General features: G+C 36.2%; 3 protein-coding genes across 15 annotated transcripts; 2 read left to right on the top strand and 1 right to left on the bottom strand.

Annotated features, from left to right (window-relative positions):
- Positions 1-275: 275 nt before the first annotated feature.
- LOC128176599 (LIM and SH3 domain protein 1-like) lies at positions 276-18,160 on the top strand. 12 transcript variants are annotated; one of them, XM_052843042.1, is made up of 12 exons: positions 276-480; positions 4,598-4,692; positions 5,636-5,720; positions 7,393-7,497; positions 10,021-10,125; positions 10,867-10,971; positions 11,832-12,006; positions 12,602-12,730; positions 14,316-14,339; positions 15,555-15,644; positions 16,318-16,460; positions 16,659-18,160. In XM_052843042.1, the coding sequence occupies exons 1-12, from the start codon at positions 412-414 to the stop codon at positions 16,833-16,835; spliced, it is 1,302 nt and encodes a 433-aa protein (XP_052699002.1). In that variant the 5' UTR covers positions 276-411; the 3' UTR covers positions 16,836-18,160. The 12 variants fall into 12 exon arrangements, with proteins under 12 accessions (XP_052699002.1, XP_052699017.1, XP_052699010.1 ...); XM_052843057.1 differs by lacking the exon at positions 15,555-15,644; XM_052843050.1 differs by lacking the exon at positions 14,316-14,339.
- Positions 17,052-21,032, bottom strand: LOC128176659 (uncharacterized). Its single transcript, XM_052843149.1, has 2 exons — positions 20,226-21,032; positions 17,052-19,357 (listed from the first exon to the last, which is right to left on the bottom strand). Exons 1-2 carry the CDS (start codon positions 20,389-20,391, stop codon positions 19,179-19,181), a joined length of 345 nt encoding a protein of 114 aa, XP_052699109.1. The 5' UTR covers positions 20,392-21,032; the 3' UTR covers positions 17,052-19,178.
- A 1,582-nt stretch (positions 21,033-22,614) lies between these two features.
- Positions 22,615-25,622, top strand: LOC128190015 (interferon-induced protein 44-like). Of its 2 annotated transcripts, none has more exons than XM_052861872.1 (6): positions 22,615-23,277; positions 23,393-23,454; positions 23,867-24,064; positions 24,372-24,518; positions 24,766-25,036; positions 25,202-25,622. In XM_052861872.1, the coding sequence occupies exons 1-6, from the start codon at positions 22,746-22,748 to the stop codon at positions 25,501-25,503; spliced, it is 1,512 nt and encodes a 503-aa protein (XP_052717832.1). In that variant the 5' UTR covers positions 22,615-22,745; the 3' UTR covers positions 25,504-25,622. The 2 variants fall into 2 exon arrangements, with proteins under 2 accessions (XP_052717832.1, XP_052717842.1); XM_052861882.1 differs by having other exon boundaries at positions 24,865-25,036.
- The last annotated feature ends 1,140 nt before the right edge of the window (positions 25,623-26,762 follow it).

Raw genomic sequence — 26,762 nt, forward strand, 5'->3', positions numbered from 1 at the left:
TGAGACGATCCATACGGTGGTATTTTCTCTTGAGTTATCTATCTTGATTTACCTACAGCGGGGAATTCTCGACAAATATTATTAAAACGATCAACCACAAACGATTTTAAAATAATTTGATAGTTCATACTACTTACTCACATGGTATTGAATATAAATTAAAAGAAATATTTTGTTTAAAACATCGCATAAATCTGGTGAAAATAGCGACAAATTAAGTGTCTTTAACTATTTTTCTTGGCCATACACCCGACAAGCGTTCCATAGATCTTGACTCTGACATCACTTCCGCATTAGAAAAGGGGCTTCAAGTATCTCATACCTATTTGGAAGTTGAAACTAGAGTATCGTGTTTTGATTTCAATTTGAGTGATTTTAATTTATGTGATTACTTCAGTGGTGACATTCACAATGAGCAAGAAGTGTGCAAAGTGCGAGAAGACAGTTTACCCCACGGAGGAACTGAAATGCCTGGACAAGGTCGGTAATTTGAATAATGGAGGCTTCTGTTGGAGGCTAATCCGTGCCCCCTCCTCTTGCTTCAGATTATACAATATAAATACCCTCGATACGGATACTGAGATAGTAATAGGAAATAGTTTTATAAGCGATACAATTTGATTTGAGGTAGATATTGAATCTATCATCTTTAGATGTACAGCTACTGTTGAAAAATGGGCGGGACCGATATTCAAACCTTGTTACAACATCTCTAACTTAGGCTTATGGACCTAGTGTTTTGATGTAATGATGTTTATCCTATTGAACAAATATGTGAAAACTATATTAATGAACTAAATTCTTGTTTAACTAACGTAAAAAGTTTCACTCAAGAAAATCAGGATCATAGAACAATGTTTATTATTGATGTTCAGTCAAAACTGAGAGAATTGAATCAATTTTTAGGTAGGAAGATTACTAATTTTTGCAATATTTTACATGAAATAAAAATTTTCATGTTTATTTATATTAGAATTCAGTATTTTTTGTGTTCAAATATATATTAAAGTTAGATAAAAGATGATTGTGTTATGGAGGTAAATACATATTACATAATAGGCTTCATTGGTTTTAGAGGAGGTCATTTGCTTTTACACAAAACGTACAAATTCTGGATTGTAGATAAATCATCTGTTCCATCTTACATTGTAATATGTGGTTAGATAGGACTACTGTTATTACACTTGTATGTGTAGGTACAGAACTGTGACTCATGTGTTGCCATTCTTTTACTCTGATTGTCCTACTGAAAAAATAAGGGGGAAACCAAGGCAAAATTCTCGGTTCATCTCATTGTACAAAAAGATTCTGCTAAAAGGATTGCCTCTTCAGACTCTGAATTCAGAGCCTTTTCTGTGGGGTTCTCATCAGCTTTGTTGGTAGATTTTGAAGTACATGCATTAATGTTCGTGTTGGTTCCTCAAGTCTTCTCAAGACATAGAAGCACACACTTCTGTTGAATGTGGTTTCTACAAAAGTGGAAAATGTTTTTTTTATACATCCCAGTGCCTGCTATATTTGGTTTGAAGGAAGTTGTCGAATTTTGCACAATGTAAGTTTTTGGAGTATTTCCCCAAATATAGAGATCTTCAATTCAGCATTAATTTGCTGTTAATATACAATACAAATACTCTGGTTATTGACTGCAGTTACAACCATGTCACTCATTGTACATATGTTCTGACACCCATTACCTGTAAAACATGCCATAGTAATTAGCATGTGTAACCTGTTTCTAATTAATGGGCATGACCTTAATTGGTGACACACATAAATTTCTTGATCAGTAATAACTGTCAGCATGGGCTCTACAAACAAAAATCTCACCGATCAGAATATTGATAAGCCCTCGTTTGACCTACAGCAGAGCCAAACGGTGATTGACTGATGAAGTGTGTCACGTCATGCATCACCGAGCACGGACTCGGTGGACTACCATCTGTTGACAAGTTTCTGATAAAGTCGATGACTGGAGGGTCAGCTATGTGAACGTTTGTTGTGATAGTTGACAACTCCTTTGTTTTGGAATGTTTGCGAGGAAAACCAAAAATAAATATAGTGAATCAAGAATTCCAAATAGAGGGCAGGTTATCCCTCCCCCTATGGAGGAGAGAGAATCCACACAACACTGCCATATTTACACAGCTATCTTATCAGCCAAGTATACAAATCTTATTGTTATCTCACTGCACGAAAATATGAGTGTAGATCTAGGAGTTTTAAATAGATAAGAGCAGGTACAAGAGCTGAATGCCCTGATTTTTAATAATATGCATTTATGTCTCTGTGAAAGGTTAAGTCCCAATGTTTAATTCAACTTAATTCTGTGAACAGCAAGACTTACGCGCAAGGGTACCGTAACCACATGCTAAGTTAAATCTAAGTGTAGGTAAAGCTTTGAGTACATTATGGAGGACAGGTATTTTAAACAGGTGTAAATGATCTAAAGGACTGCTGTCAGGTCGAGACAGGTGTTAAATGGAATCAGCTGCTGGGATCTTGTGGAATTTAATTGTAGCCATTGATTAAGAGTTGGCCTCATTTATATGCATGAGTAGCCATCATGTTTTACCTATTATGGTCATGGTGTGCAATGATTCATTTTGTTGATGCTTTAATTCAGGGGCTATTTCAAGACCCGTTAAAAAATGTCTTATAATACAGATCACAGTCACCAGTATTGAAATGTTTTGAAAGAGATGGTATTATTTAAATATTCAGATGAATTGTATTAAAAATATTTAAAAAGTTATAACTGTGCGATTGTTGTTGGCTTCTACATGTTTCTGTACAGTGCTTGAAACAATTACAAAAACTAGGTGAAGGATTTAAGTAAGTACGCAAATTGTAGAACTGTACATCTCTAACGGTACTTCGCTCAGGAAGTGTTGATAGTTTAAGCTTTGTTACATCTTACATCCTAAGTATCCAAAGCGGCCAGGGGTGTTCTCAAAACCTGCTGCACAGAAGGCTGCCACTCAAACTTGGAACTCAGCCACACACACACACACAAAAAAAACCCATCAGGAAACTGAAATGCATAATATGGAATGCATTATATGTTTCAGTCTGCAATGAACTTCTTGGTTTTAATTATAATCAGGAGTGCACGATGTACCAGTCGTGCCCTGAAGTTTTACGTTAAGTTTATTGGAGAAGCGTGAAGTGTAGCGTAAATCATAGGGAAATACCATAAGTATTCTCTAAACATTTCAATATTTTAGTGATTATTTTTAGACTACACATGTAATATTGAGGTGTTTATTCTCAGGTGGTGGTAGTGTTTGTATGTGTATAACCTATCCTTCACATCACAAAACATGTTCATCAAGTCACAGTTTCAATAAATGTCCAGTCAAGCTCAGTACAATGTTTCAATGTGACGGCAGATGATAGGCAATGCTTACTCCCTCACATTGGCAGTTTCAAACTCCTATGCGGGGGAACTTGGCCAAGAAATCTGCTTAGTACAGTTGTTTTGTGAAACATTGCAGACTGACAGACAGTCATGTTAACCGTTGTAATATTTAAGAATGACTAGTATTCATCTAGCTGCTGTACAGCATATAGATTACGAGGTATAAAAAACACAGATTCCAGTTCGGAAGTGCTATCACAACATCCTCAGCTGGAGAGCTTGCCGGTGTGGTTCACGGGCATTGGGAGAAATTCCTCCAGTTATCTCTCCCAATCGCTGTTCATCAGACAATGAACCAAGGCCCACACTTGTTGAGAGTTACCAGTAAAGGTACTAGGGAGTGTATATATATATATATATGACAGCCAGCGGGAGGATACATGATCTTGTTACACATAGAGATGAAGAGACCTGAAGTTGATATACTAACTTGGTGTGATCAAGAATCATGTAAAATCAGATATAAATTTATATATTTTATATTTTAAGCGGTTGACATCTAAGGGTGAGATGGGTCCAGTCAATAATTATTGAGGATTGTAATCAGTATAATCTGAGCTTATGATAAGCTACAATAACTATAACTGAAATAAATGTGTGATTGTTTGTCTGTATTTGCTGGCCCTGGCATTCGGTGTTTATTTTGGCGGTATTTGTTTAGGGGAGTTTGTATTCACTGATCATACTTTCCCTGCTCTACTTCATCTCTGTAGTGTTTTATGAGATAATCAGGTGTTGTATCAGCAAGAGGCCAGCTACAGGCTTAGTGGCCAGTCTCCTTATCTCAGACAAAGACCACATCTCTTTTGTCAATTACTAATTGCTGGAATCATTGTCTGGGATTTTGAATCCCTCGTAATCGTAGAATTCCTGACATTCTTCAGTGAGTAATCTACGTAGCAATCTTACAACCACTGCCAAAGTTAACGCAATCCTACAAACGCTCAAAATCACAATTCTATTCCTAGACTTACAGAATTGAAATAAATTACAAAACCAAAAATGCGGGGGAGGGGGATGATGAAATAAAGATGTGTACATATCTACTTGTAATCAACATGATTATATATGGCCATTCCTCCAAGATAAGGACGCTTGTTTTCCTCATTTATATTTCTTGATCTGACAGAGACCTTCTTGCTGTGTATGTTTCATTTTTGATAATTTTTTTACTTTCAGTTTTGGCACAAAGCATGTTTCAAGTGCGAGGTTTGCAACATGACCTTGAATATGAAAAACTACAAAGGCTACAACAAGATACCCTACTGCAATGTGTAAGTCTATTGTCGTAGATTGGAGATTATGAAGTCGTAGATTAATACTACAGATTTCTTGCGTGTAAGTAACAAGTGCTTGCAATATCAAAGAGAGGCACATATTTATCATGCACAGAGCAAGTCTTCATATCATTCAAGATCAAATAATCACCGCAACAATAAAAATGATATTGTCAATGAACTTTTAAAAAAATATGACGAACTTTGGGGGACTGAAAAAACTCATCATAAAATTGATGTTAGAAACAAATTCAAACATGAAGTTTTTCATTGAAAATAAATTATACACAATATGAATGGTCTACTGTGTAGATATTGCCAACGATGCTGTATCTGTTGTGTCAGTAATGTCACAGCAACAGACACAGCATCATCAGTAATGTCACAACAGACAAAGCATCATCAATAATGTCACAGCAACAGACACAGCATCCTCAATAATGTCACAATAGACACAGAATCTGATGCTTTATCTGTTGTGACATTACTGACGATGCTGTGTCTGTTGTGACATTATTGACGATGCTGTGTCTGTTGTGACATTATTGACGATGCTGTGTCTGTTGTGACATTATTGATGGTGATGATGCTGTGTCTGTTGTGACATTACTGATGATGCTGTGTCTGTTGTGACATTATTGATGGTGATGATGCTGTGTCTGTTGTGACATTACTGATGATGCTGTGTCTGTTGTGACATTATTGACAATGCTGTGTCTGTTGTGACATTATTTATGCTGTGTCTGTTGTGACATTACTGATGATGCTGTGTCTGTTGTGACATTATTGATGGTGATGATGCTGTGTCTGTTGTGACATTATTGATGGTGATGATGCTGTGTCTATTGTGACATTACTGATGATGCTGTGTTTGTTGTGACATTACGGACGATTCTGTGTTTGTTGTTACATTACTGACGATGCTGTGTCTGTTTTGTAGTCACTACCCCACCACCTCATTCACTGCTGTAGCTGACACACCGGAGAACCAGAGAATCAAACAGAACACCAAAGTACAGAGCAATGTGAGTATCAGGACAATCAGAGAGAGAGAGAGAGAGAGAGAGAGAGAGAGAGAGAGAGAGAGAGAGAGAGAGAGAGAGAGAGAGAACACCAAAGTACAGAGCAATGTGAGTATCAGGAGAGAGAGAGAGAGAGAGAGAGAGAGAGAGAGAGAGAGAGAAAGAGAGAGAGAGAGAGAGAACACCGAAGTACAGAGCAATGTGAGTATCAGGACAATCAGAGAGAGAGAGAGAAAGAGAGAGAGAGAGAGAGAGAGAGAGAGATAAAACATCACATTTCTGCCTGAAGACAAAGATAAATAGATGTACACAACTGATGTCAGCAGTTTGAACACAATCCCTGTAAGACATTCCAGATTGAGTCAGAGAGAATTGTTGTTTGTGGAGAGTTCTAGACTGTTTGTTTGTACAATTGTTATTGTACAAATTACCTTACCAAATCAGGAATAAGTTTTTTTTTTACTAATACTTGGATAATACACACTTTATTTAGCATTGGATTAAAAAACTGACAAAATTATAAGAAGTTTACCTAAGTTACATAATCTAAGAAATGAAACTATTCAAATCTTGAAGTGTAGGTCACATGTCCTGAATTACAAGATGAAACATTTGTTGATTTGTATGAATTTATTCCTGCCCATTCAGTAATCTATTTACAGACATTTAGTTGTAACTGTAAAATCAGAAATAACTTCCTGCCATGAGATGTGAGAGTTGGATAAAGTGCCTCACTTGTAGTTATATTTTCTTCATAACTGCCTACAAGTGTGTATATGAGTAAAGAAAGAAAAAGCAAGGAAGAAAGTCCCCTCAGCCAGTGATAAGTGAGCTAATGTAAACACTGCACAAAAAGAGGCAATAACCGGACAGAAATAATTAAACAACGCAGTTTGTATGTGCTCATTGTCACGATTATACGATATATGCTGCGCTATGCTGTTTGAGTGATCCAAGCAGCAGCCATTGTTGTCAAGAAAAAAATTGTGTACAAATGATTAAATAATTAATAAATATTTGTTCACATGACCAATACATGTATCAAAATAACATCAAAATAACCAAGACTAAGTAAAGAACCTGAGGTTCCTTAAGATCTGCGTAGAACAGATTTTTTTCCCTGAGCTCAGAGAGATGCTAGTGATGTACACAGTGATGACCTAGCAGAACGTCTGCTTCAGAGGAAGTAGCTGATACATTGTTTAATTTACCATGCAGAGGGAAGCTCCGCTGCTACCAAGTTCAAGAAATGTAGATTATTAGAAGGTCTAGGATCCAAGGTTAGGGTTGAGTTGAGGCTAATGCTAGATTTAATTTTTATTAAAAATAATACCAAGCAGGGAAGGGGGAGGGGGTGTAACACTTGAAAGTTCATTAACTATTTTATCTTTTAAATATAAGGTTTTTTTCTGGAAAAACTGTACATCATAGATTATTTTTAGAAGCATGTGATTATTTTAACCTGACTAAAGATGATTCCAAAGCTAACAGCAGGGCTCATAAGCATTCAACTTTTTCTGAAAGTTACCGCCAATGGCATAGGCCGCATCGGACTGATTCTTTTTATTAACCTTTTATTGACTCCACACAGTTGGACAACATCAAGGAAGTCTGGTCACCGGTTTGTTTGTCTGTCTGTTTCTGTAATAATGTCATAGTTGGTATTCTGACACAGGTCCAATACCACAGCGACTTTGAGAGACAGAAGGGATCGTACACACAAGTAGCGGACACCCCCGATATGTTACGTCACCAACAGAACACCAAGAATATCAGTCTGGTATTGCTATACGTATCACTTGGCACGTGTAGTCAGAGTTAGCTCCCTTGTCCCCGCTCCATGTGAGGAGTTATGTGCCCCTGGATGTCAGTGTTGTAGAATTAACCACGGATCATGCCAAGAGTTATTGCAGTCATTGCTTTGCAGTTTAAGTTTGTTGATTAACTAATATTTTATTGCATGTACAGGCCACATGAACATGACATTAATTGCCCGGTATTCTGAAATTTTCCAGGATTTTATTGGTTTTTAACCGGGTTTTCCAATGGAAAAATCCGGTTATTAAAATGGTGAAAATGGCGGGCGGGCGGGCGGATGGCGGGCGGGCGGGCGGGCGGCTGCCAAAAGGGTACCCTCATTGTACGGATAACTCCTCCTACAGTTTTTAAGATAGGAAGTTGTTCTTTTGCAGATCAATTGTACATATATCAGAGGTGTGCATATTGCTAGGATTTTGATTTCCGATAATTTATCGAAAAAATACCAGCTTTTGAACTTAGTCATTTTTTGGCAAAATATTGCATATAGGGTACCCTCATTGTACGGATAACTCCTCCTACAGTTCTCAAGATAGGAAGTTGTTCTTTTGCAGATCAATTGTACATATATCAGAGGTGTGCATATTGCTAGGATTTTGATTTCCGATAATTTATCTAAAAAATACCAGCTTTTGAACTTAGTCATTTTTTGGCAAAATATTGCATATAGGGTACCCTCATTGTACGGATAACTCCTCCTACAGTTCTCAAGATAGGAAGTTGTTCTTTTGCAGATCAATTGTACATATATCAGAGGTGTGCATATTGCTAGGATTTTGATTTCCGATAATTTATCGAAAAAATACCAGCTTTTGAACTTAGTCATTTTTTGGCAAAATATTGCATATAGGGTACCCTCATTGTACGGATAACTCCTCCTACAGTTTTCAAGATAGGAAGTTGTTCTTTTGCAGATCAAATGTACATATATCAGAGGTGTGCATATTGCTAGGATTTTGATTTCTGATAATTTATCGAAAAAATACCAGCTTTTGAACTTAGTCATTTTTTGGCAAAATATTGCATATAGGGTACCCTCATTGTACGGATAACTCCTCCTACAGTTCTCAAGATAGGAAGTTGTTCTTTTGCAGATCAATTGTACATATATCAGAGGTGTGCATATTGCTAGGATTTTGATTTCTGATAATTTATCGAAAAAATACCAGCTTTTGAACTTAGTCATTTTTTGGCAAAATATTGCATATAGGGTACCCTCATTGTACGGATAACTCCTCCTACAGTTCTCAAGATAGGAAGTTGTTCTTTTGCAGATCAATTATACATATATCAGAGGTGTGCATATTGCTAGGATTTTGATTTCCGATAATTTATGAAAAAAATACTAGCTTTTGAACTTAGTCATTTTTTGGCAAAATGTTGCATATACATGTAGGGTACTCCATTTCACTGGATAAGGGTTGACATGGATTATGGATACAGTTTACATAAAAGAAAACCCGGTTTGCTGTCACATTGACAGCTTTTCACTTGTATATTACATGTATTGATCATTCTGTCTTGGTACAGTTACAGCTTGTATGAAACATGACCGTGTAACTTGATTGACAGAGGAACTTTTTACTTTATAATTTATTAATACCTAGACCCTGTCCCAGCATCAGTTCTGTGTACAGTTTGTCCCAGTTCTGATTCCCTGGTTAATCCTGTCCTCACTCTAGTACCTGATTAGAGAACACTTGATTTATAATTGTATTGTAAATACAGAGTTAGTGGGTGTTACATATCCCAGTAAAAGTGGGGAGCAAACACCAGAAGGAAGTTTACACAGATACAGGGAAGCCATGCAGAAGACCGTCTATTTCCTTCCCATGCTTCCTTTACTCACATTTGTAATATTATGCATATTTCAAAGTCTAGTTTCTGATTTCAAAGGTTATGAATCCTCATATTGACACAGAATTTTAATTCCTTAATCACAATGTTACAAAATCATGATTAAAATAGATCATTGTTCCATTGTGTAGGTTTTACTTGGTTTGTTTAAAACAATAAATGATTATGAATTCAAAGAAACTTGATACAAAATCTTTTAAATGGTAGTCAGATTTCTGCATTTGGAGAATGACTGTATGTTTAATATTTCCCCAATACCATAGAACCTAATAAATTATTAAATAACCCTCATTTCTACATTGTACACCATCAGATTCAGTGCACTGGGTAGAATACCTAGATACTACCAAGGGCTACACTCCAGTTACCATGTCATGATGGCTACCAGCCGTGTGTCTGCCATTATCTGAGAATTCTAATCCACTAACACAGCTGTATAAAGCATGAAATTTCCAGATATTGACAGTGATGTTAAAGCTGCATGAAGCCACATGCATGTCACATCACTGTTTTAACTTAGAAAAGGATTTCTTGATTTGTGTACAGTTAATTAACATCTGAAAGTGACAATGATAAATGAGATGAATTCGTGAGACAATATCTCGAGATGTCTGTTTTTTAATGACAGATCGAGTATCATCGAAACTTCGAGGAGTCCAAATCAAGCTTCACCTGTGTTACGGATACCCCGGTCATGAAAACACAGCTTACCAATACCAAGAACGTCAGCTTGGTAAAGTCTCATTGTGTTCCGCCTCGCCCTACCAGTGTGTTGGGCAGCCATTGTTATAAGTACTGTGTCACTGTAGTCTAACAGTTTTAAACGAGTGGAGATGACTGGATGTTTTTTTTATTTAACATTAACCAATCAGTCAGCATAATAAAACACTGAAATTGACCTATCACTGCTTTTGTTTGGAATGTTATTTCTTGCTTTGATTGGTGTAAAGGGTATCACAAGAATTTTAAACAATTCAAGTCTATAAATATACCCTTATAGTTGAAGCCACTCCCTAGACACTTCAAAACCTGCAGAGCTTCAACTACTCAGTGTGGTAGCGGTACAAGCATGTGAACGAGATTCCTTTCTCCTGTTCAAACTCAGCTGTACCTAAGTCTTATAAATTGCAAAGAAGCTCCCCCACCCCAGTTCATCTTTCAGCCTGCTTTTTTTTTGGTCACAGAAAAACCCAGGACTTGTTTGACATGCTATGCAAACCCCACGGCACTTGGATATCCATCCAAATTTCAAAACATCCTTTTCGCCCAATGCCTGGCATAATTCAAATAGATAATAGCTCATAGCAGCAGAATTTTATAAAAATTGCATTTAACATTAATTAAATGTCACGGAAAGTCTTCTTACTCATTGAAATGTTCCAGAAATGTTTGAATCTGAATCGTAACATTTCTCAAGACGTTATGGATGTCTCAATGTGCAGTTTATTTCAATGTGAAACTCCTTGCCGTTTAGATTCAGTATCAAAAGGACTTCACGGATTCTAGAGGGATTTGTTACCAGGTTCCTGACACTGTAGAAATGAAAACACACCGCCGTAATATGGAAAACATCAGCTTGGTAATGTAATAGCCTTGCTTGGAATGTCACAAGGAGAATTTCATTCATTGATATTTTATTTTTCTCAAGTTTGTTTGCAGAAGTCTGAGCAGATCACATTACAGATGTTTGTGACATGGTTTATGCATTTTTTTTTTTCAATATATGGTAAAAAAATGTTTTTTATTATTTTTTTGTTTGAATGGGTGAACAAAATACCCTGTGTGATGAGAGGTATATCCCCTTGCTGAATAATATGCAACATGATAAGAGTTATATCCCTTTGTCCACCGCCCCTCAGTATATCAGCATGGGCCATGAATGACCATGTGAACATCTGCAGTGATATAGAGTGGAGTTCATACCCTACTGTGTTGTTTGATATTTGAACAATTCTGATGTACTTTTTACAATTAATGTATTAAACTGTAAGAGATTAGTATCCTTCATATTACATGTACCAGTATTGTTTGATATTTGAACAATTCTGATGTACTTTATACGATTAATGTATTAAACTGTTTGACAATGGTTCTAGAGCCAGAATAGTATGATCCTTCATATTACCATTATACCATTGTTGATGACATGACATGGCATTTTGCATGGTTTTACAAGTTTTAATTAAACCATTAATTAAGTTGAATGTTTGGATACTAACATCAGCCTGCATTTGATGTGTTAACCTCATACCTTTGTGAGTTGTGTGATTGCGTTGATATTGTTGATACAGGGTACACATTGGTATCTAGGTCAAAATCTAAGATATCCATTTAGACAAATCAGTGAAAGTATGAAAACTTTTGATAATTATACAGAATAAATCAAAACTGTGGGACAGTGAGAGATTGGATTAGTGAGTCTGACGTTTCTATGAACAGATCAAATACCATGCAGATTTTGAGAAGATGAAGGGCAAGAAGCTGACCGTGGTGGATGATCCGGAGATGATGCGGATCAAGCAGAACACCGCCATCCAGAGCAATGTGGAGTACCACAAAGTCCGCGACCAGCTCAGCGAGATGGAGCAGAAACGCCCGGACCGGGAGGCCAGAGGTATGTACCACGGGGACAGGGAACCAGTCTACAGGTCCCAGGGGGACCTCAGCACAGATGTGTGTGTGTGTTTGTGGGAACAGTCTACAGTTCCTAGGGGACCTCAGCACTGTTGTTTGTGCACACAGCACAGATGTCACAGTGTGTGCACACAGAACATGTCACATTGTGACCCCTAACCAACCTCTCAGATACTGATAATTACGATAATAAGATACCATTATAAATTTGTATTAGTAAAATAACAGTATGCTATCCAAGACATTGTACAGTGTGTTCTCAGAATTTCCTTCATCTAATCAGTGATAATTTCTGCAGCAAGTCTCTCCAAGATGTCTCTGATGTCTCTCTAAGATTTTAAAGTTAACTTTTAATTTTATGCCTGCGTCTGCTACATGTTTTACTTCTATTCAAGAGACTTGTTCATTCTTCCAGCAAAAGATCTGTATTAATTATAGACTCTACTTGTCTGTATGTCATTGTAAATACTCAGAGACTGACCACGCAAATCTGTTGTAACCTGAATTTTCTCTGATTCTAACTCTCTCACTGTTTTATGCATGATTGCCTATTCTTTCCTTGCCGACATTTTTAGAAGTCCCCAGTCGTACTCAGCCTGGAAGGATAACTGATTATGACCCCACCCCTGCTAATACTGGAGGCACCCCATACTCCATGAGAAACTCGCAAGCCCGTGTTGTTTACGACTCAAGCATCGGAAAAGGTGAGTGAGTGCCCTCAATGTGTCCACAGACCGCTATAGCTGCTCGAAAGCTTTTGTGTGGAAAAATTAAGATAAAGCTCTTAGGAGTAGGCATGATTGAAACTTTTACAAGTCTATGTTGAATGATTTAACAAGTTTTGCTAGTAATGTGTGAACTTTTAATAGCAAGATAAAGCAGTAGAATAACTTGTTCAATTTTGTTGATAATCACCTACACGCACCTTTGACACAGTTTTTCAAATGACTTAAATCTTTACTAGAAGTTGACTTCAGTTTCCTTTTGTTTTTTATTTGTCTTTCCTAGAACAAGGTACACACTTTTTTAATTTTTTCCTGGACATTAGTTTGGTGCATTCTATAGACTTTAGTGTGCATGCTTCTGGCATGGTCGTGGGTAACCAATGTTAACTTGACTGACAGCGTGGAAGTCAATAGGACTCCCTTCTATTTACTCTCTATTTAAGACAAATATTTACAATTTTCTTTACCTTTCTTCCTCATAATTAACATTTTTATTTTAACTTTATCAGCTGTTTACTAAAAACAAAACTCTAGAATCTCAAATAAACAGGAAACCTTCATGGATGATGCATGTGCTTTGTTGTTTAATGCTAAATCATGATATTAATGGTTGTTTTTCTTTTAGATTTAATTTTCTTATCTATTTAATAATGATACTGTGTACATAAATAAACTCTATATCTCGTACACTGTACAACTGTCAAAGATTCCATTAAAGTTTTTAAGCTATGTTATGACATGTAGTATGAAAAAAAATTTGAAATCTTTGTTTGATTTCTTAATTTTACTTCAAAAGGTAAGTTCTCGAAAGGTGAATCTTAATCCTTTGACCATACTAAAGTCTTCATCATCCCAGCAGTAAGGGATGGGAGCGATTTGTGGGTTTTAATGGGAATGTAATGTGGCAATGCATCTTGCATGTAACCCTAAATTTAGAAATTCCTTGGATGTCCCCGGACTGCATGTTATGTTGTTCAGATGATTGGAATGCCTGTAAAAGCCTGATACAGGGCTTACTTTTTACTTGTTGATTGTTCCCCTCCAACTAACTGTCTGTTACCAGTAGTGCTAAGTTATCCTGCAAATGAGGGAGAAATCCTTTGTTGTTGCATTTTCAGGGAGTAGTTATTAATTCAAGACAAGAACAACTGGACCATAGAACTAGGGACAAATCATGGAAATGGAAAGGGGAGGGCTCATGTAATCAGAGTTAAGGATAACATTCAATTTTTATTTTGATAAGTGTTGATAGAAGATGACAAGAAGACATTACAGAAGGTTACAATTTTCTTTCTTAGTCATCCAAATTTGTTCCATTTCCCAAGAAACTTCTTCCTGATTACATAAACTAATTGTAAAGGTACTAGTGTACTGGGCTCAATAAACAGGAAGGAAACTTCCGGTACACAACTTCCATATCCCAGGGACCAAATGGGGAAGCAGCAAGTGGGGGGGGGGGGGGGGGCCTTAATGTAAGACCCAAAGGGTAATGAAATGGCCAAATAATCCAATACAAGTCTGATATACATTTGACTGTATATGTATTCATTCTTTCTTGATTCAGAGGGTCCAGATGTTTTTGAGGAGGGTAAGGCTGCTCATAACCATGTTTAATGCTAACCGTCTAATTCTTCATCTCCATTGATCAGAATTAAAGCATTTCCATTAACATACTGAGGAATGTGATATACCGTTTATCATTTAATATTACTTGATCTTGGATTGATATCTTCTCATGTGCAGATATAATCAAGATTTTTTTAGCTTTTTCTTCTTGTCACATCTTTAACTTGCTTCAGATCTTTGGTGGTTGTGTGCAATAGTAAAAAGCTTGTAGTCAACACCCTGGTAAAGTGTCTGTTTTGTAGATAGACACTTTTATTTATCTGCTTATGTACTCTATTTAGACACTTGACAGAAGCATGTATTGTAATCTACACTTATTATGGATATCATGTTTGTTACAGATACAAAGACAACAGTGGTATATCAAACATATAGACAGAAATGAATAATGTACACTTTATTACCATGGTCTACTGTGAAGACAAATGATTGTAGTCTATACTTAGTTACACTGACCTATGTCTTCAGTGAGGGCAAAGTTTGCATTGTTGACCAAGATCTTTCCTTAGTAGTTAGCCTGAAGGGAGTCTATACATTTTTTGGGGGGTGGAGATAGGTCTCATGGGACTAGTCAAATTTTTCATTACTGGTATTATCACAATTGTATGAAACCTTTAGGTCCACATTTGTATCAAATGCATATGCAATGGAGGTTTGTCTTATAGAAAAGAATATGCTTATGATTATAGAATATGTAATTTGCATAGGAAAAACCTGATGTAAATTTGAGATATGTTATGAAACTTTTTGGACTAAAAGAGTAAATAAAAATAATAATATATGATAACAAAAAAAATAAAAACTCTCGAGAAACACATACAAGGCAGAATTCAGGATAGTTAATTCAGCCACGGAGGAGGAGTTTTATTATTTGCTTCAACATAATCAATGCTGTTTTGTTTTTCATTTATCGGTACTGATCATGGTTTTTAGCATTTATTACTTCATTGGTTGATTTCTTATATGACATGTAAAACATCAGATATTTTTCTTTTGAACATTCTCTGAATCACACATGTATGAATGAAATGCTTACTTTTCTTGATTTGCATTAATCAGCTCTACATTTAATGTTAAGTTCCATTGTTTCGCTTGATAACTTTTGAATTTTGCTTTGCTTCATTGCCTCTGACCTAAACACAGCATGTGACTCCTGTTTTTTGTTCGGTCTTTTCAGTGGAGGAGGTTCCCACTCGTAAGCCCGGCTCTATTTCTGACTATGACCCATTGAACAATGAGTTTGGATCCATTGGCAGATACAGCGGAGGTAATGGTTAAGTAGGGCGTCGGGCAATGGTCCCATCGCCAAGAGAGTCGTCGCGACATATAAGTCCTGTTTGTTGTCCTTAGCTTGGACAGACCCCCTGTCTAAAACCTATGGCTGACAACATTGCCCGCTGGGCCACACCTCAGTTTAGACTTACTCTAGCTCTAGAGGAGTCAAAATGATATAAAGTGTACTTTAACATCACATGAAAGTGTAAAACTAATTATTATTAAAATTTTTATCCTCAGAGGTGTTTTATACAGGGTTTCCATTGTAAAGTTAATAAATTCCAGCTATTCTGCCAATCTTCAGCTTTTGCTCTAATATTTCATGAAAAATTTAACTTGATTTAATACTCACTTATTATTTGGTAGAATTTGATTGCCTTGATTACTGACACATATTGTATTGTTTAGTTGAGACATGATTTGTATTGTGTAGGATAGACATGATTAAGCTGGTTTTGTAGATAGACTTATTAAAAAACAACCTGTTTTCTTGAGGATAGACATAATCACATGTTATTATATGAAAGATGGTCATTATTAGATGTAATTGTCATTCTCTGAAAGATGGACATTTTTACATATTTTGTGAAAAATAGATACAGTATGATTATGTTTTGTTGCGTGTTGTTTTTAACAAGAAATAATTTGATTACTCTCTTTTGTAGGGGACCCTGAACCGCCTCGTGGCTACCAGGCACCACCCCAGAGCTACCAGCCTCCACCCCAGAGCTACCAACCCCCGCCCCAGAGTTACCAGCCTCCCCCCCAGAGTTACCAGCCCCCGCCCCCACAACCTGCCTCAGAGGGGGTAATGTCAAATAATGTGGTCTTTCATATGTAATGTTTGTGATCTATAGATAATCGATTCTGTATTCAAGTAAAATTTTAGCAGTATTCAAGGAGGCAGAGACAATTTTAACTTCACCAATAGCAGTTTAAAAAATGCCTCTTTTTTGATTGTGGTCTTATTAGTATAGGAGCGTGTACTCTGGTTTATGTTTTATAGATGGTGTGTAAGGCGTTGTACGACTACACCTCAGCCGACGCGGACGAAGTCTCCTTCCAGGAGGATGACCTCATCATCCAGTGTCAACCAATCGATGAAGGCTGGATGGAGGGAACGGTCAAGCGAACCGGTGAACGGGGGATGCTGCCCTCTAACTACGTGGACCGAGTCAACTAGGCACCAGATAAACATTTAGGAATCAATTTATCAAAGTTATTATAAAAGTTCAATGTTATTACTGAAATGTTAGCTTTTATAAAGTTACTTCCCTTTTTATCTAAGTCTATTATGCGTGTTATGCTGCTATAGGCCCTATAGTTCATTGTTTTTAAGGCGGTGTTAATGTTATGCTATTTACTTCCTCATCGTCCTGTGTTTTTTCTTTAAACAAGAAAACAAGATGATCATGTACATCATTGTGTAAGGTAGCTTGGGGGATCCCCTATTTTGTGTAGGATTCTCCCCTTTTTTCTTTCTACACTTTCATCATGTAAGAGTTGGTCTATTTTATTCTCTCATGCTTCACATTAGTATTAAATGATGGCCCTGGCTCTGTGTTGAACTCTGACCGCCGGTCAAGTGATGGTTGGCTTAACACGAGTACTATGTGCCATGAACCACTGAGCCGTGAAGCTTGTCTACTTCCTATTGTTACAAGGAATAAACAAATTGGTGCAATCTAATTAAGGCGTATCTCGTGTAGAACCTGGTGATATTCGACAGCGTGACTGTTCTTTATCCTGTACACAAGGATTTCATACTACTCCTAGGGTCTCTCCTATGATTCATTTAGAAATTGATTTTAAGGATTTTATATTTATTGGAAGCTTGTTCGCATACCTAGAAATCAAAGCTTTGCTCCTTTGTATAAAGTTGCCAGTAACTTATATTTTGAATTGAAGCAGACGCTAACGTGTTACTAAAACAGAAATGACAGCTCTCCCAGACCTGTGCAGGCGTGTTTTGGTCAGTGGAGTGTTTTAAGTATCTACAAAGTGGATCATTGCCTCACCCTGTAATCCTTCATCACGTTTCTTTTGCACGTTTACTTTATAGCCTGTGTAACCACTATTTTAATTTTTTTTCTAGTTTTAAATTTTTAAACTTGGTGGTCTTAATCAGAACCAAAGATGCAGTTTATAATTTAAGAATTTCAAGCTGTTATTTAATATTTATATTGAACAAATTCAAACTTTGTACAGGAGTTAAATACTTCCCTTTTCCCTGTAAAGTTACATAATCAGAATGAAGATCAATGAGATGAAGATCTAAATCAAATTTGTCAACAAAAGGAAAAATCATGGAACAAATTCCCTATGTAAAAGTGTTGTTGTTTTTAGAATTTGAGTAAAACTGGTTCTGTAATCAGAAACTGCCTATATATGTCTGTGTACAAAGTAATGGATTATAGAATTCTGTGTACAAAACAAGGGATTTGCTTTTTTTTTAATCATTAATTATAAAATACTGATTATTGATTAAAGTGTTATGTAGATATTTTAGCAGATTTTGTGTTGTTGTCTTTAATAATAATGATTACATACTGTTACACAATGAAGAGTTTTGCAATGAATGAGACATTTACATTTTAACTGTAATATATTGTTATTGTTATCCTCACACTCCATGTATCATTGAAAGCATTACATTTTTTGTTCTCATTGTAACACTAACAGTATCATTTACATTCAGTTGGTACACTAATATTGATCTCATTGTAACACTGACAGTAACATTTACATTCAGTTGTTACACTAATATTGTTCTCATTGTAACACTGACAGTAACATTTACATTCAATTGTTACACTAATATTGTTCTCATTGTAACACTGACAGTAACATTTACATTCAATTGTTACACTAATATTGTTCTCATTGTGACACTGACAGTAACATTTACATTCAGTTGTTACACTAATATTGTTTTCATTGTAACACTGACAGTAACATTTACATTCAATTGTTACACTAATATTGTTCTCATTGTAACACTGACAGTAACATTTACATTCAGTTGTTACACTAATATTGTTCTCATTGTAACACTGACAGTTACATTTACATTCAATTGTTACACTAATATTGATCTCATTGTAACACTGACAGTAATATTTACATTCAGTTGTTACACTAATATTGTTCTCATTGTAACACTGACAGTAACATTTACATTCAGTTGTTACACTAATATTGTTCTCATTTTAACACTGACAGTAACATTTACATTCAGTTGTTACACTAATATTGTTCTCATTTTAACACTGACAGTAACATTTACATTCAGTTGTTACACTAATATTGATCTCATTGTAACATAGACAGTTACATAACCACTAATATTGATCTCATTGTAACATAGACAGTAACATAACACTGACATTCCTTAACATCGTAACTTCCACCTAAGTCTTTACTCCAGTCAGTACATTAGGCCGTCACCAGATTAGGAACACAACTCTTCGCCTTTACACCGTCACAAATTTTCAATAAAACTTGACAATTCAGTCTAATGACGCTATCAGTCTGGCTCAAACATCCAGGCCTGTCTGCTGGAGTAGAAGAAATGGTCGTTGGACTGACGGGAGGAGCCTATAGGGGTGGTGATGGAGGATCTATGAGTGTGAAGGGGCGTGACCGGCGTCGTCTTCTTCCGGCCCCGCCCAATGTCCGAGGGACTCACAGGGCGCAGCTCAATATCTGAAAAACGTGTTCATATTGTACATGTACATATAAATAATATCATGGAGTATTACCACAAGTACTTGTCTATATAAATGAAAGAAGAAATATGGTTAAAGCATTGTTATTAACGATGTCCGATCATAAATTATGTTCTATAACTCACAATTCCCGATAGTTATTTGTTCATAACGGTTTTGGCGGTCATGTTGGAAAAAGATGTAGCAATCTTATATCGATTATTTTACATAACTCAGTGGTATCTCGGAGACCAACAATGTTCCATAAATGGGAGGCTGTCGGTTCGATTCTCCTACACCCCCTTCAAAAGCTTTACACAAATCCCATCATCTGAGTAAATATGCAATGCCCTTGTACTGAGATGCCTTTGATACCATAGTAAAGTTTCTTTTGATTTTAAATAATATATATAACATAAGAAGAACAGTCATCTCGGGATCATAACGCCAATTTGTGGTATAGCTGGCTGAGGGTTGCCCATTGACGACAAGGTTCCCATCAGATCTATCTCAGATTAAAGGAGGCTGGATGGTCAACAAACTAACCATCATATCTACCTTAAACTTTTTTTAAAAATTATAATATTTTTATAGTCATAAACTATCATTTAGAAAAGACAAAATGCAAACATTTAAAATTTGAACATTTTGCTATATTTTTATACCAAGCTCTTCGTCTAAAGGAGGTAAATATAGTATATATAGTGGATAAATGGGACGTGTAGATGTTTCTATAGAGCTATGAATTAAATATAAGTTTTCGTATGTAATAGAGGGAATAATTCTTGGTAGATGTATACATATAATTGTATGAAACAGCCATTTGTAGGTAATCACAGAACCGGTGTCGGCGACCGGAACCTTACCCGTGTCGTCGTCCGTCGCCGTCGGTTCGATGCCCACCGTCTTTGCCTGCTTCAGTTTCTTCTTACACTTACAGAAGACGATACAGGCGAACGTGGCCACAATGACAATGACAGAGATGGCCACCATAAAGATGATGCCAAGCATCCAGTCCCACCGACTAGACATAGTCACAGACACAAACAGCTGAACACGATACAGTAGTGGCTGTCCGACGGGCTCCAAAGAAAAATTGTCATTTTATTTGTAAGATCGTGTTATAACATTTCCTCAGAAATTTGAAATTTGGTTCGATGAGATTTGTTATAGTTACGTTGCTACATCAGGGGTTTGAACCTTGGTGTCATTTATAGTAGAATAGATAGTTAAATCCACATAAATGATTAAACTAGGGGCTCGGTTGTAAATTCTCGTGCCGGATTGTATACTCTATCAGAATCGGAGGTATACATATCCAGTCCAAAGGAACAAAATAGTAACTGCTCCTTAGGAAAGTGTCACGTCCCTTGGTAAAACAGTAAACCACAGCCAAAAGCCTGAGGGACACAGAAACATCAGGATGTTCCTATAATCCTGATCATGGCCGAATGTGGACTAGCACGAGTTTACTAGGATTTAATAAAACACATCACATCCCAACAGTCGATTCATGATTTCATCTAATCACTATCCAACTCGTTCTATAGTCAAACTAATACAGTAAATCCCCAAGGATATTTTAGTTTTCCAAATGTGTAACTTGGTTTTTGAACTTGCAGAGAAAACAATCTTTAAATTCAGAAGTTGGGTCATAAGAACTGGAACGTATTAAAGATCTATAGAGTTTTGATTTTTAACACGACAGCCTTTTGTTCTATATTTGTACATGAAGAGCATTAGGGTTTATGAGGCGCAAATATAAGAGGTTTATTGTGTATTTGACGTCTAAAGTTAGACCGTCCTTTTTTATTGCTGTGGTACCTATAAAGATCCGCGCCTAAATACTGACCATTAGGCGCATTAATCCGATTACTTATGGCCACGAGCTCAGTTACCACATTTATTTATTCCAACTTGATCTTAATAACCTTCAAAACTCGGTTTCAAGAGTACCTGGAAACTTTGACGTTATAATTTCTGCGACATCTTTTAACAAAATATGAGTTACTAATAACAACTTTTTTTCTGCCGAGGAGATTTTGTAGGTTGGATTTTTTTTTACTGATATCAAAAAATATAAGAAGCATTAATTAAGATTATTTGTGTCATTTTCAAAATAGGGTAACTTTCATTCACAAAGGAAAATATTCAAAGAAAGATAGCACAAATAAGAGGCCCGTGGGCCACGTCCCTCACTTTATACATGTACCAACTTTTTTAGATTTGACATAACTCTGAACCAAAAAGCGTACAATTTATAAAAGCAGGAATATGTTTTATTTTTTTTTACTTCATACTGATCTAAACCTAGACCATTCTCCCCATGGAACCTGAAAATTAATCTTGAATATTTATTCAGTAATTTAATGTCCATTAAGTTAGTGTTAACTTATTTTTGGAGGCTTGAAATTATGCAAAATCCTTTTAAAAGATATTTCACTCAATCCGAGTTCTTTTTAAATCCTTAAACTTTATCCGGCTAATTTTGTCTGATTATTCATATTTATGCAATCTAGAAAAAGTATCTTTTCTTACATTATAATTTTTTACGGTGTAATAAGAATTTTTTACCTTCTACAAAGCAATCTATAAAAATACTTTTCTTACATCATCGTTTTGTACGGTCTAATCAGATTATTTTTTCATTTTCTACACTGGGGTCTGGACAAAGAATACAAATCAATTCACATGGATCTTATCAGCTTTATCTGCACTTCTACTTATCAGATTTATATTCAGCTGATACTAGTATTCATAATATTTACAACACGATCATTCATTCTTAGTATATTTTTTTAATATTGTTAACTTATTTCTCATATATATTTTAGTAAATATACATGTAGGTTAAATCAAAAGTCACAATTTTTGAGTGTCTTTATCCCAGGCCTCTATTACAATTATTTTTCATAAAATACTTTTTTCAAAATTATTAATTCTTGCATGCATTTACTGTGTTTGCGAATAAAATAAGATATTGCACCGTATATGATTTAGTAATGCTTTCGATTAATTACCGGGATTTTGAGCACAACACGTACAATGCCGATGCCCTTGTGTGCGACCTAAACAGGTGTCCTTTTTACCTATACGTAGAATCAAAAGTAAGTACTACCTATAAGATATATACACCCCCCCCCCTCAATCTTCACAACAAACAAAAACTTAAGTCGAAACAAAAGTTTCTCAATTTAATAGAGGCTATTTACGGTAAAGAAATTTAATTTAATTTAAAAAGGGGGAGGGGCCGGGCGTACATTGTACTGTCGATAAAACAATATTGTACTTTATACTTTCGTTTTAACACCAACGTTCTGAAGCTGTCCACGTGTTTTTATTTTCTCTTTGTTTCTATAGAACTTTTAATTATCGTACATTCTCTAATGATGGCCGGTCTGCTGCAGAAAGAAGATTTCGATGAGCTGTTAAAATGGATTGGGGGACGGAGGAAGTTCCGACTGTTGTACAAGATCACCAGGGACGGATGTTCGGCGCCCACCTTCCACTCCAAGTGTGACGGCAAGGGAATGTCCGTCACGGTGCTCAGTAACCCCAGCGACACGGTGTACGGGGGATTCACCTCCCAGAGTTGGACCAGCGCCGGGGCGTACGTCCCGGACCCCAAGGCTTTTCTGTTTCAACTCAAGTTCAACGGAAAATCGTCTTACAAACAGTTCGCAATAAAACCTGAAAAAATCGCTTATGCAGTTTACTGTCATTCGAAATATGGCCCAACATTCGGAGATGGTTATGACCTTTTTACATTTTCAGGAAATTTGACAGCGTGTAACGGTGAATTTAAATTTGAAAAAGGATGTTCTCTCGACAACACCTACAACATGAAAGGAACAGACTACAGTGCGTTTGCCAATGGGAACTTGCAAGTAAAAGAAATGGAGGTTTACCAAGTGGATGGTAAACTTTCTTATAAACGAAATACATTGTATTATTCATACGTATATTTTTCTGATTATCTTAAACAAATAGTCACTTAAGAAGTCCAATAATAATTTAATTTTTTAAACTACAGATTGCGACATGAATGATCCTCTAGAAATTCCATGGAGAAGAACTCCAGAGTGGACAACAAGGGTATGGTATGATTACAGACACAAGCCTTAGACAATGCTTTCATCGGTTGTTCATGTTGTTAAGATATTAGATCATTCATTATCTACTGTAGATATTAGAATAAACTTTGTTACTTGATAAACTGGACACTGCTGAAATGTGCTTTAATTGAAATACGTTTTAAAGAAGTTCAACTTTTCAAGGAATATGTATATTTACCTGGGATTTTTAAAAAATCAAAACAGGTGATATTGTGATTGATTTGTCAGTAGCTGATACACAATCGGAGACCTCACTAACAAAGCTTCTTTGGAACCTTATTTTTTTTTACTTCGTTTGACTTTTAGAATATAAAACAGATTAGCATTTTGTCTAACTTTTAAGGAGAATATATATTTCATTCCACCAACTAAGCTTATTTGGTATGTTTCAGCTGATGCAAGAGCTGAAAGAGGAAATAGAAAACTACAAGCCCCTGGAACAGCTCAAGATCCAGCAGACGAAGATCCTGTTGATTGGTCAGATCGGGGCGGGAAAGTCCAGCTTCTTTAACACAATCAACTCCATCTTCCGGGGCTACGTCACAAGTCAGGCGTGCAGCGGTACAGCTGAACACAGTCTGACCACACAGGTAATGCCAGTTCTTCTAAAGGGACCATAGAGCTGGAAGAGCTAGGGGAAACCATGATGAAATTTGAGTGAAAAAAAATAATCACATATACTGTAATGTATAACTAGAGATAGCCACAAATAGCGACGTACCGGTATAATAGCCATGTATAATTTATCCCTCTGACGATCAATTACAAATAAATTGTATTCAGCATGAACTCAAACAATAAATGCAATTAAAGCAAATCACCTTCACTAGAATTTCACTGACCATTGTTCCTTTCCTTTGATACGTACTTCACCTGGCAGTTTGCTTTTTTTGACAGTATCGGTCCTACCAAGTTAGGAATGGTCCGTCTCGGAAGCCTCTCAACTTCCGGTTGTGTGATACACGTGGTCTGGAGGAGGGTCAGGGGATTGAAGCCCAGGATGTGTGTTATATCTTGGATGGCCATACCCCAGACAAATATGTGGTAAGTTGTTGCTGAAAAACATTAGGTTTAAAAGTCCTTACAAAGCTTAGCAAGTTATTCAATGTCTATGGAAATTTGTTTTTGCCTCGGAGCAGAATGAGGTGCAACGGTTTTGATAAATAAAACGCGTCAAGTGATGGCCGTCTAGTTGTCGTAAGGGCGTCAATAAAAACCGGTTTTTATTATTTGTATATTATATGTTCATTGCACATGTATTTTAATATATTAACAAACCAAACCTTTTTAGCGTCAAAAGAACAAAACACACATCACTAAGATTTGTCACTGCCTGTATACAGAAATATGTCGGGTTGTCAGCTTCGCCTTGCCTTCCCTTTTTACTCAGTTCAACCCGTCTCTTCCACTGAGCTCAGATATCCCAGGATTCATCAAGGCTCCCAAACTGAAAGACCGGATTCACTGTGTGGCATTTGTTCTTGATGCTTCCTCTGTTGACATCATGTCAGAGCAAATGCTGGAGAAAATCAAAAAGCTACAAACAGCAATGAACCAAAGAGGTAATCAAGTTCAACTTTGGTTATCATGTTTGTTGTCTCTGGACAGAGTATAAAAATTCATGTGGGATTTATTGAGTACTCCTCTTACGGAATGTTACAAACAATCTTGAAGGTAATTTAGAACAACTTGATTTGAATAACGGTATTTTATTTTTATTTTCACAGGTCTTCCTCAAGTTGTTTTACTGACTAAGATTGATAAGATTTGCGCGTCTTTGCAAGATGACGTAGGACTGACGTACTACATCCCCACAGCCCAAGAGTACGTGGATAAAGTGTCGGAGATGATTGGTCTTCCTAGATCACACGTGATCCCCGTCAAGAACTACGAGAGCGAGCGAGAACTCAACGACAACATCAACATACTGAATCTGTTGGCTATGCAGCAGATTCTGCACTTTGCAGACGACTACCTGTACAATTACCTTGACGACCTGGACAACGAACAAATAGGCACTGCCGACTAGACGGAACAAGTTCTGACGTCATTGTTAATACATAACGTTAGGCAATTAATAATGTTTCTAACGAACTGTTTCAGGTTGCATACATTTCACATAACGTTTTAATAAAAGTTGATATCTAGCCTAGGAATTGTGGTAACATATTTTTTTTTAAAGAACTTGATTTAATTTAAAATTTGCAGTTTACTGCATACACTATCATATAATTATAAATCTAATGTTATACGTATTATACTAAACAATACCTTTGAAAATGATAAGGATAGGATTTGCATAAATGCTGATGAGATTTTAATGAGTTATTGATGAGTATTCCGGGAATAGGGCGTTCATTTATCAATCCCTTTCTCGTTTTTGACTGATTTTTGAGACCCTCTTTGCTCTGCTATATATAATAATAAATATTAAACGGCCAGAAACTTAAATTGCATAATAAAACTATACCATACTTCAGACAAACGTAAACAATAAACAAGTTATTGATTATTCATATATGGGGAATGAACGTATAAACAAGGAAAATGGATTACTGTAAATATGCTTCATTATCTGGACATGACATTCCAGTTAATCGCGTCCGTTTTACAAAAATAAACTTTTAGACTCGATCTCTTCCAAGTGTAACTACCAGTGTAGATAGCTGCTGCTTTTGTTCCTCGATCTGTAGCCATGATCATAATGTTGTCTCGTTTTTAGGTCCATTCAGAATAAACAAAACAATTTATAGTCCCATACACCAAAATAATTAAATTTTCACATCAGCCATAACTGGTTTTTAGATATAATACCCGGTATTACATAATATTACAGCGCTGAAAATCCGAACTAGAACTAGACAAATCTTTTTATTTCACTTCATTTTAACGTTTCGCGTTATAATAAATCTATTTCTAACATGTAGGCCTATTTGTAATTTAGGGGTTCGCGCATAATGGAAATTGAAAAACGACGATGATCGCAAAGGTAACGTGCATTTGCGTTTATTCTCAAAGGTTTACGTTTGTTGTTTAATTTACGAACGATTCGAATATAACGCGGAAATTTAGCGACTATAAATTTTCGCATTGGCTCGCGAATTGTACGCGCTTAATCGAAAAGGTTTTGCGATATATTTTGAAAAAAAATTTTTTTTAATCTTTTTATAAATATGAACGCAGCATTTTAATGCCTGATGGACCATCAATTAGAGAAGAATTGGAGGGCATATTCTTGGAATTATCATATGTTTGATATACAAAAACATTCTGTACATATTTTTTTAA

The sequence above is a fragment of the Crassostrea angulata genome, chromosome 1 (genome assembly GCF_025612915.1).
Source record: "Crassostrea angulata isolate pt1a10 chromosome 1, ASM2561291v2, whole genome shotgun sequence".
Taxonomy (NCBI): domain Eukaryota; kingdom Metazoa; phylum Mollusca; class Bivalvia; order Ostreida; family Ostreidae; genus Magallana; species Magallana angulata.

What these genes read in the sequence shown, in the direction of transcription:
- LOC128176659 (XM_052843149.1), bottom strand. Translation starts at nt 20,391, where the DNA reads ATGTCTAGTCGGTGGGACTGGATGCTTGGCATCATCTTTATGGTGGCC. An exon ending in GGCGACGGACGACGACACGG is followed by an intron (nt 19,358 to 20,225) that starts GTAAGGTTCCGG and finishes CACGTTTTTCAG; the next exon opens with ATATTGAGCTGCGCCCTGTG.
- LOC128176599 (XM_052843042.1), top strand. Translation starts at nt 412, where the DNA reads ATGAGCAAGAAGTGTGCAAAGTGCGAGAAGACAGTTTACCCCACGGAG. An exon ending in ATACCAAGAACGTCAGCTTG is followed by an intron (nt 10,126 to 10,866) that starts GTAAAGTCTCAT and finishes CTTGCCGTTTAG; the next exon opens with ATTCAGTATCAAAAGGACTT. An exon ending in TCCAGATGTTTTTGAGGAGG is followed by an intron (nt 14,340 to 15,554) that starts GTAAGGCTGCTC and finishes CGGTCTTTTCAG; the next exon opens with TGGAGGAGGTTCCCACTCGT.
- LOC128190015 (XM_052861872.1), top strand. Translation starts at nt 22,746, where the DNA reads ATGATGGCCGGTCTGCTGCAGAAAGAAGATTTCGATGAGCTGTTAAAA. An exon ending in AACACAGTCTGACCACACAG is followed by an intron (nt 24,065 to 24,371) that starts GTAATGCCAGTT and finishes TTTTTTTGACAG; the next exon opens with TATCGGTCCTACCAAGTTAG. An exon ending in AACAGCAATGAACCAAAGAG is followed by an intron (nt 25,037 to 25,201) that starts GTAATCAAGTTC and finishes TTATTTTCACAG; the next exon opens with GTCTTCCTCAAGTTGTTTTA.